The sequence below is a fragment of the Colobus angolensis genome, unplaced genomic scaffold (genome assembly GCF_000951035.1).
Source record: "Colobus angolensis palliatus isolate OR3802 unplaced genomic scaffold, Cang.pa_1.0 Scaffold240, whole genome shotgun sequence".
Classification (NCBI taxonomy): domain Eukaryota; kingdom Metazoa; phylum Chordata; class Mammalia; order Primates; family Cercopithecidae; genus Colobus; species Colobus angolensis.
Window position 1 is genome coordinate 2,530,084 of NW_012115600.1, and position 10,485 is coordinate 2,540,568.

At 49.1% G+C, this 10,485-nt stretch overlaps 1 protein-coding gene across 1 annotated transcript in view; it reads left to right on the plus strand.

The window, feature by feature from the left end:
- Positions 1-3,502: 3,502 nt before the first annotated feature.
- NCMAP (noncompact myelin associated protein) overlaps positions 3,503-10,485 on the plus strand; it is a 28,869-nt gene continuing 21,886 nt past the window's right edge. Inside the window, exon 1 of the mRNA XM_011945613.1 lies at positions 3,503-3,539. Coding sequence (XP_011801003.1) covers positions 3,503-3,539 — 37 coding nt within the window. The remainder of the gene's footprint in view (positions 3,540-10,485) is intronic.

A 10,485-nucleotide genomic window follows, 5' to 3' on the forward strand; every position in this document is an offset into this window, starting at 1 on the left:
CCAGGCTGGTCTCGAACTCCTGGCCTCAAGTAATCCACCTGCCTTGGCCTCACAAAGTGCTGGGATTACAGGCATGAGCCACTGCGACCGGCCCCTGCTTTCTTTTGTTTAAAAGATGTATCCCAAACTTTGTTTATGTCAAGATAAGGCCAACCAGAATTCATCCTTCTTACCTGTAAGTTTCCTGCAGGCAGGAAATTCGTTGTGTTCAGTAGCCTAGAGAGACCACCCTAAGTTACTGGACGGCCTCAGAGTTGCTGGGAGAAGTCCAAGGCTCTGCCTGTCTGCGAAAGAGCCCAGTTAACCAACCCAGTGCACTTTCTCTAGTCTGTAAAGGGATTGATGAGGCTCATGGAAGGGCCAGACAGCTGAAAGACATGCTTGCAAATCAGAACTGGCCAGGGAGTGGTCTAAAGCAGACAGTCTACTTTAGTAGACATTTACAAGACTAAGGTCCTTATAAGACAAAAGACCTTCTAAGCCCTTGGCAGGGAGGAACTTTAGAAAGGAAGATTTGAGACTGGTTATGAGTTAACTAGGCAAATAAATCCCACAGATGGGATAGAATTTGGACTGGCAGGGGCTGGGCTGAAGTGGTCCTTCAGGACAAGATGAACTATAGACACCTTTGAAGTTAGGTTGGAAGTACGTTGGTGCTAAGACTTACATGAAATCAGCTTGCTCAGCAGGGAAGGAATCAGGCCTGCTCAACTACCTCTTGAGCCCCCTCCCTATTCTCCTACCCCAGGTGGCCCAGCGGCTCCAGGACTCTTCCTCCGTCCATCTGTCACAGCCCTTCACATGCGCACCCTCCTGATGTATTGCTGGTGCCTACTATCCCCTGCACACATCGGATCCACCTCAATGCCTCCCACGGTACTTGGCCTATGTGTCCTGCGTGTAAAGGCAGTGTAGACGAAGCAGGAGTGGATTCAAAGCGCAAACCTTGGGATCAGACAGATAAGACTCCAACTCCTATGTAGGAAGCTGAATAATGGCCTCCCAAAAACATCCTCATCCTAATCCCCCAAACCTGAGAATATGTTAGTTTACACAGCAAAAGAAACTTTGCAGATGTAATTAAGTTAATGACTTTGAGGTGAGGAGATTATCCTGGATTAGCTGAGTGGGCCTAATGTCCTCATAAGGGTCTTCATAATCGGGAGAGAGGAGGAGATGTGATCATGGAAGCAGAGATCAGAGAGAGCAAGGTAAGACAATGCTACGCTGCTGGTCTGAAGATGGAGGAAGAAGCCACTAGCCAAGGAATGCAGGCAGTTTGCAGAAGAAGCAAGAAAAGGCCCAGAAATGAATTCTCCCCTAGAGCCTCCAGAAGGAACACAGCTCTGCTAACACTTTGATTTTAGCCCACTATGACCAACTTCAGAATTCTGACCTCTTAAACTGAAAGAAAATTACTGTGTGTTGTTTTAAGCCACTAAATTTGCAATAACTTGTTAGAGCAGCAGTAGGAAACGAATAGATCCGACCTTTGCCATGTGTCAGCACAGATGCCTTGGGCAAGTTTCCTAACCTCTCTGGGCCTCAGCTCCTTTGTCTGTAAAATAGGAATGATATATCTGAGAAAACATATACAAAGTGCTTGGCATGGTAACTCACACGTGCGGCACTTGATCAATGGTAGTAATTGTGCTTTTGGTCATCGCCATTGTCGTCATTATCACTGTTATTGGTTGTTTATCCGCAGATGTGAAAACAGACTGGACATTTTCCTTCTTATCTAGATCTTCTTGGATAGAGAATAGGAAACTGTTAAGAGACAGGCCAAATAGCGCTACTCCAGTGATTCTCAACCAGAGAAAATTTTGTCTCCCAAAGACTTTTGGAAATGCCCTGTAACATTTTTGGTTATTACAACTGGGGGGATGCTACTGGCATCTAGTGAGCAGAGGCCCAGGATGCTGCGATGCTGCTGAATATCCTGTAATGCACAGGACAGCCCCTCACAACAAAGAATTACCTGGCCTGAATGTCAGTAGTACCAAGGATGAGAAACCCTGCCATACTCTGAGGCCTGGCTGTACCTCTTGGGCTCAAAATATCAACAGGTAGAAAGAAAAGTGAGCAGAGAGTGGCCGTGCACAGTGGCTCATGCCTGTAATCCCAGCACTTTGGGAGGCCAAGGTGGACGGATCACCTGAGGTCAGGAGTTCGAGACCAGCCTGGCCAATATGGGGAAATCCCATCTCTACTAAAAATGCAAAAAAATTAGCTGGGCGTGGTGGCACACATCTGTAATCCTAGCTACTCAGGAAGCTGAGGCAAGAGAATTGCTTGAACTGGTAGACAGAGGTTGCAGTGAGCTGAGACTGCGCCACTGCATTCCAGCCTGGGTGACAGAGCAAGACTCCGTCTCAGGAAAAAAAAAAAAAGAAAAAAGAAAAGTGAGCAGAGTCCTTCCCTAGCAGGGTCACTGACCCTCAGAGTGTCCCCAGGAATACTGCTTACCTCCTGGGGGCCAGAGTCGCCGAGGACAGTTTGAAGTAGGAGATCTGGGTTTGAGACTCAGCTCTTCTGTTGACCTGCTGTTAGATTTTGGGCAAACCCCTTAACCTCTCTGGGCCTCCATTTCCTATCAGCACAGTGGAGATGAAAAGACCTGCCTCGTTGTGTGGATTGAATGGGGAAGCATGTGACAGCACAGTGCCTGGCACTCAGGTAGGGACTGCTTAGAGTGTTGGCTTCCTTCCCTCCTGGCCTAGAACATCGAGGTGGCATTATTACCCTCTGACATATTCACTGAGAGGCATAAGCCCATTAACCCTGTGCCTCCCCCTGCCCCACAGGGACAGTGGGACACCTGGAGATTTACGTGGGCGCTCACACGGAGGTCGAGGACTCTCAAGAGCTGGGTCCTTGGCTTGAGCCCAAAGACTGAGAGACAGATGGAAGCCACAGGTCACATTCTAGCTCTCAGTCAATCTCCACCACAATGTCACGGGTCTCTTCCTCCCACCGACATCTGGCACTGTGTGTGCCACACTTTGGGCACCAGCAAAATAAGCCTTGTGACCACTTTCAGCTGGGGTTTCTATGTATAACTCTTAGCACATACAGCTTATCATATCTGCAGGTCTTGGGTTAGAAGCTCCTGGAGTCCCCTTTCCTTACAATGCAGGCCACAAAAATCAGACCAAAGGACATCTGAGCCGCCGTTTGTCAGGGTGGGTCTTACTTCACAGGTGTGGTGGGCCTGAAGCCCAGACTTCCAGAGCCACAGGCTGTGGCCTTTGCCCTAGGACTGCAGTATGACATTGATCAGGCACCTTTCTGTGGTCAGTGCTGGGCTAGGCATGGAGTGGGCGGCGGGGGTGGGGTTGATGTCCAGTACGTATGATTGAAGAAAACATTCTGAAAGGAAACAATTCCTTTTCTCATCTTTTTGGTCTGAGTTCCTCAGGACGTCATCCCCTTGGCCCCTCTGGTTTTTTGGTTTTTATTTTATTTATTTGTATATTGCTCTTTGGTTTAAAACAGACCGATGGCCCTCTTTGAGTCTTCTCAGTCCTATGCGCAGGGTGAGCACTGGTTGAATGGATGGGAGGGCAGATGGACAGAAGAACGGGTGGAAGGACTGTGTGCCCAGTGAGTGGGTGAGTGGGTGAGTGGGTGGGGGCATCAGTGAATGGCAGGATGAAAGAATGGATGGGTAAATGCAGCAGAAAATGTGCTTCCAACTACAAGGAACACATGTTCAGTATGTGATTGTATATGGCCTCCAATTCAGGGGAGCACTCGGCAGAATTCCTACCCCAACTTTGGGAGCTGTGATACACAGAGCCATGAACAGACAGGGCAGATGGGGTGGGGAGCTTATGATAAGGGACCAAACAGGAATGGAGGGTGAAGGAAGTGGCCATGCAGGATTCAGGTGGCTTGGGTGACTATGTACCCTACATAGTTCATTCCCGGGTTTCCTTTCTTGTGCACTGCTGTTGCCAAATCAAAGTCCCTGCATGGAATCTGCCTTGGTTTGTTCCAGTCTCTAGTGCCTTCTAGGAAGGATCGCTGCCTTCCAGATTGACCTGCTCACACTGACTTCGCTCTCCTCACATCCCCTGAGTCCATATCTACAAAGAAGAAGAAGCTTTTGGAAGACACTGGTTCTTGAGTGAAGCTATGAACAGTTCCATATAACAGAATCACTGGTTGGAAAAGCCCTTAGAGATGATCTCCAAACTGGGCAATTTTACAGGCAGGAAAACCAAGGTCCAGGGAAGGAAGAAGACTTTCCAGGATCAGGTAGCAAGTGAGTGACAAGGGAAATCCTGGTCTTCCGAGTCTCAGGTTATGAATCCACAGCTTGCTCTTCCCCTGTCCAGCCACAGCCTGTGTGCCCCACTGGTCCCATCAGGACTCTCTGGGGGAGATCTCACTGTTTCCTCTGTCTCTGCTCTCACTGGAGATGGAGAGGAAGATCAGGTCCTTCAGAGGTCCTGGTGAACCCCTGCTCAGATCCCCTCCTTGGGACACCAGGCTTCATGGTCTGACTCCCTGACCTCCCTGTTTATACCTGAGTTTGACCAAATGCAGCCCAAAACTTGACCAGACAGAGAACAGGGCATTCAAGCTCCAAAGAGACAAAGAGAGCAGGGAGAACACAGACTGGAGTCAGGGAGAGGTGAAGAGAGGCCGGGAACTGCCATGAGCACTCCAGGCACTCTGTTGAGCAGTTGTGGTATCTCATTTATTCTCACAACCCCACGAGGTAGGGGGTGTCATCCCTGTTTTACAAATGAAAGAGCGGCTCAGTTTATCAAGCTGGTCAGTGATGAGGCAAAGATGAAAATCCAGGTCTACCCAACCCCAAAGTCCTTGCTGGGTCATGAGCCTCTAGCCAATGTGCTGTGTCACAGCACTGTCATTTCAGCCATCCAGGAGGAGCTGAAATGTCTCTCCTGAGGGTCCAAATCAACAAGGTCAAGGCTAACAGGGATCAATGCAAAGTCCTGATTGTCAAAAAGTCATTTGCACAAGTGCAGAATGGAGTCCTGGCGACTGGACAGCAGACCATCATGATATTGTCATCATGCGACTGTCACTGCCGCTCTCTTTCCACTTTGTAGTTTATAAAGCCCCTTCACGGCTGGGCGCGGTGGTTTGCACCTGTAATCCCAGCACTTTGGGAGGCTGAGGTGGGCAGATCACAAAGTCAGGAGTTCGAGACCAGCCTGGCTAAGATGGTGAAACCTCATCCCTACTAAAAATGCAAAAATTAGCTGGGTATGGTGGCAGGTGCCTGTATTCCCAGCTACTTGGGAGGCTGAGGCAGAAGAATCACTTGAACCCGAGAGGCGGAGGTTGCAGTGAGCTGAGATCGTCCCACTGTACTCCAGTCTGGGAAACAGAATGAGACTCCATCTCAAAAAAAAAAAAAAAAAAAAAAGTTGGCCAAGGTCACACAGCTAGTAAAGAGCATAATTCAGGCTCACATCTGATAAGCATCAAGAAAACTGTCATTCTGAACATGTCAGCACCCGTCTGGAGTCATGTGTCCAGTTTTGGGGTCGTTCTTAGGGGAGCCCTTGACACAGAGGAATGGGGAGCCCATGAGAGACACCATCACCCAAAGACTTGTTTGAAGGAGCTGAGAATATTTACCCCAGAGAAGAAAATCATCAGAGAACATATAATTGCTGTTTTCAAGGGCAGAAAGCTCCTCTGCTTAAAAACAGATTGGCTTCACAGGATGTTTACCATCCTAGAGCCAACTACTATCGCCACCTATTGGTGGGAGGTAGCATTGATGTGTTGATACCACCTACCCTAACTGCTCTGTTCCAACCGGGCAAGTTTGAATTGAGCCTTTCATACACCAAGGTCAAAGGTGCTTTTCTTTTCTTTTCTTTTCTTTCCTTGTCTTTTCTTTTTTCTTTTCTTTTCTTTTATTTACAGGGTTTCACTCTGTAGCCCAGGCTGGAGTACAGTGGCGTGATCTTGGCTCACTGCAGCCTCTGCCTCCCAGGCTCAAGCAATCCTCCAGCCTCAGCCTCCCAAGTAGCTGAGACTACAGGTGCACACCACTATGCCCAGCTAATCTTTGTATTTTTGTAGAGAAGCGGTTTCACCATATTGTCCAGGCTGGTCTCGAACTCCTGGGCTCAAGCAATACACCCACCTCGGCCTCCCAAAATGCTGGGATTATAGATGTAAGCCACCACTCCCCACCACAAAAGTGCTCTTAATCCTGACAGGTTTTCACTTAGAAGAGGTAGCAGATTTACCTTTGTGGGGACATAATTTGCACCAATAAGTAAAAATTACAAGGTGCCAATATGAAGGTCAATTTTCTTTTTCTTTTCTTTTCTTTTTTTTTTTTTTAGGAGTTTAGGAGTGGAGGTTTAATAGGCAAAAGAAAGAGAAAGAAACAGAAAGGACAACAGCTCTGTCTTTAGTGAGAAAGATGGGACTTCTGAGAGGAAAAGACTCAATTTTCTTTTTCTGTTAATTTTTTGAGATGGTATCTTGCTCTGTCACCCAGGCTGAAGTGCAGTGGCTCGATCACGGCTCACTACAGCCTCAAACTCCTGGGCTCGGGCGAATCTCCCACCTCAGCCTCCTGAGCGGCTATGATTACAGGTTCACTTCACCACACCTGGACTGAAGGTCAATTTTCTGACCATTAAAACATCCCAATATCTCCAGGAGCTGCTTGGGAGTAGTGAGCCACTTGAGTGGAGGAGATCAAGTCTTGCTAAATCTCCCCTCTCTCAGGAGATTGGGAGAAATCAATCCCGATGTTTTGGTGGGTCGAGGGCTTTCGTGGGTTACCTGCTCTGAGTTACAGGTGGTTGTTTGAGGAGCGGTCTGCCACGGTGGGTAGTCTCTCTCTTGTCTTATCCAGGGAGGAGCTTGTAAGCCAGGCCAGAGGGAGAGGGGGTACCCCTAGGGCAAAGCTCCAGGGGAGGTATTTTGGATAGGTGGGGGTCGACAGCATTTATCTTCCAGATTCAGCTCTTAGACTTGGTCAAGAGCTAGTCCAGAGAAGGATGGATCCGTGAATAAATGGTTATGACCCGCCATCACTTCGCAAACTCACCTCCCACACAGGCCTTTGTAAACAACCCAAGAAAACAACAGGTCCCTTGTAGATTCCGTAAATGTGATCGAGGCTCTGCTGAAGACAGAGGCTCAGAGTGTGGCCAAGGGCAGGAGTAGTTGGGTAGGAGTCAGGGGCCTGGGGCAAGGGTCCTCGTCTGTCTACTGAACCCTGGCCTGTGTGGGTTTTTTCATCAAAGCCCCACATTGATCCAGGTGGCCCTGGATGCTGGGCCACCTGTGCCTTGTGGATTTGCTAGGAGGGTTTTTGAAGAAGGAACTGTGAAATTGGACAGACCCTGGCTTGAATCCTGGCATGGTTTTCATATCAGCCTTGTGAAGTTAAGGCAGTTTCTTCTCTGCTCCGAGCCTCAGATTCCTCATCTGCAGAATGGACAAAGTGCCTGTGCCCTCCTTACTGGATTGGTATGAGGATTAAGTGAGATCTCCATCATAAAGCGCCGAGTGCAGTGCCTGACACACAGTGCATTATTATTATTATTAAATTAGCCTCTCTCAGTGAAGACTGGCCTTCCTCTCCCTGTCCTCTCCCTGTTTTCTATGGCCATGGCCCTTAGTCTTAAGGATGTTTGATACTGAAGTGCCCCTGCTGGCCCTCACTTGGTTAACAACTGTGCTGGGGCCCCACACATGAAAACACCCACATCCTTGGCCATGGCTGTGCTACCAGCCTCCCTCCCACCTTCTCTGATGTAGCAGGAACAGAGCTGCAATTGAGAGCCCTCAGTTCCGAGATGAGGCCAGATATGCTCTGAGATTCCTCACTGTTCTCTGAGAGAGAAGAGCAACTGGGCCCATCCAAAAGACAGTCTGCGCCTGGAACTCGGCACCCAGGAGTCACCCCTGCAGGACCTGTAGAGGAGCCTGTGTCCTGGTGGCCTTAGGTGGCTGCATTACTGGTTAGTGTGTGTATGTGTGTGCATGTGTGTGCATCCCTGTATTCCTGCAGTGAACCACAGACCCCACTAGTGTGTGTCAGAGACGGGGTGGGGCAGTAGGAAGGATGCAGATGTTGCCGTTTGCAACACCTAGGTTCACAAACTAGCTCTGTAGCGTTGGGGCTACATAAGCGTGGAGAGTTAGCTTTATGTTTTTATTTTTATTTTTATTTTTTTATATTATCTTTTATTTTTTTGAGACAGAGTCTCACTCTGTCACCCAGGCTGGAGTGCAAGGGCGCAATCTCAGCTCACTGCAACCTCTGCCTCCTGGGTTTAAGCGATTCTCCTGCCTCAGCCTCCCTTAAGAGTAGCTGGGATTACAGGCACCTGCCATCACGCCTGGCTAATTTTCCATGTTGGCCAGGCTGGTGTCAAACTCCTGACTTCAAGTGATCCGCCCACCTCGGACTCCCAAAGTGCTGGGATTACAGGTGTGAGCCACTGCACCTGGCCGAGAGTTAGCTTTATATGATCAAGTCTCAGGGTCTTCATTTGAGAGAAGGGGAAAGGAAAACTTATCTGACATGGCATTTTGCTAGTTAAATAAGGGCATGGACAGAAGCTATCTGGCGCAAGGTCTTGGCACATGGCAAACACTCAGATGGCAGCTTCTGTCATTTCTGTGCGTGTTGGTTTCACGGTGAGTATGTCCATGGGTCTGGGTTGGCCAGTGATTGTTCCATGTCTCTCTCACTAAGCAAACCTTGATCCGCAGCCATCTATTTGCACTCTTTTCTGTTTTTAAAGGGAATTGTATGAAAGCCTCACTGGTGAGTCTTTTTAGCTTGATATTGGTGAGGCTAGAAGGAGAAAGTTTAGGGAAATGTGTAATAATACCCTTCACAGGCTGAGGCAGGGCCAGCATCTCCCCTTAGAGTACAGGTGGGCAGTGCTGGGTGGGAAAGGCTTTCATTCCAAATTCTCATATTTGTCTGTGCTTTTAAAATTTTATTTTATTTATTCAGTTTTAGAGACAGTCTTGCTCTGTCACCCAGGCTTGAATGCAATGGTGCCATCATGGCTCATTGCAGTCTCAAACTCCTGGGCTCAACTGATCCTCCCTCCTCAGCCTTCCAAGTAGTGGGGACTGCAGGCACACACCACCACCAGGCTGGCTAATTTGTGCTTATTTTTATAGAAAGAATATCTCCTTGTTTTCAGCTCCAGATCCCCCTGTCTCTAAGTAAGTTCAGCAAATATTTACTAATATTCACTATAATACTTACAGCTACCATTTAGTGAGCATTTAAAAACACTTTCCATACCCCACTGCTCACTCTCGGCTCCCTTAGGGAAAGGGAGAGGCAGTTCGTTTTACAGATGAGCAAATGAAGCTGTCAGAAATGCAGTTACTCATTCCAGCCCTTGCACAGCGAAGGAGAGAAGACCCAGACACTTTATCTGAGGAAGGTAGAAGGATATGAGAAAGAACAAGAAATAGTCTCTATCCTCAAGGACCTGACAATGAAATGCAGTATTAATGGCAGACAAAGCAGTGGACACATGCCCCGGTAGTGTTTCTTTGCAGGGTGCTGCTGTGGGAGGGTAGGGGACAGAATCGCTATTTCTGTCTGAGTGGGAGTCTTCCTTGGGGGGCGACTGGGGACTGGGCTGTGTTTTTTTGTTTTCTGAGATGGAGTCTCGCTCTGTTGCCCAGGCTGGAGTGCAGTGGCGCGATCTTGGCTCACTACAACCTCCAACTCCTGGGTTTAAGCGATTCTTCTGCCTCAGCCTCCCAAGTAGCTGGAACTATAGACATGTGTCATCATAAGCGGCTAGTTTTTGTATTTTTAGTAGCGATGCGGTTTCACCATGTTGGCCAGGGTGGCCTCGATCTTCTGACCTCAAGTAATCCGCCCACCTCAGCCTCCCAAAGTGCTGGGATTACAGGCATGAGTCACCATGTCTGGCCTGGGCTGTGTCTTCAAGGCTATATTCTTTTTCTTGGGGAGCGATAGAGCATGGCCAGCCTGAGCCTGTTTCAGGTGTTGGGAGACAGGAAGCCCAGGCAGCGAGACAGAGTGGCGGGAGTGGGGAGGTCAGGCAGAGTCACACGGGGTTCCTGGTGGGAGCCTGAGTCTGGGAGTCTGGAGGGTCTGGTCTTTGGAAGGAGGGGTAGATAAGAGCTGGGGAGTGGTAGGCAGGGCCCTGGATTAAGGGAGCGCAGATAAGGTAGAGGCAGAGCCTACCCTATAGATGAACAGGGCCAGGCCACAGAGGCCATTCTGACCCTGTGAAGCCCCCGGGGCAGGCCACTGCCACCAGAGCCCCGAGCTGGGGTGCAGATGGCCTGACCCTAGTGTGTGTGTTTCAAGGGGGGTGCTGACCCCTGCTTCCATCAGAGCTGGGAGAGCAGGAAAGCTGAAGCCCATAGACAAGGACTCTGTGGAGAGATCTTGGGTAAGGACTGGGGAGGCCAATGCCTGGGGCAGCCAGCCCAGAGGCAGCAAAAACCAAGTATGAT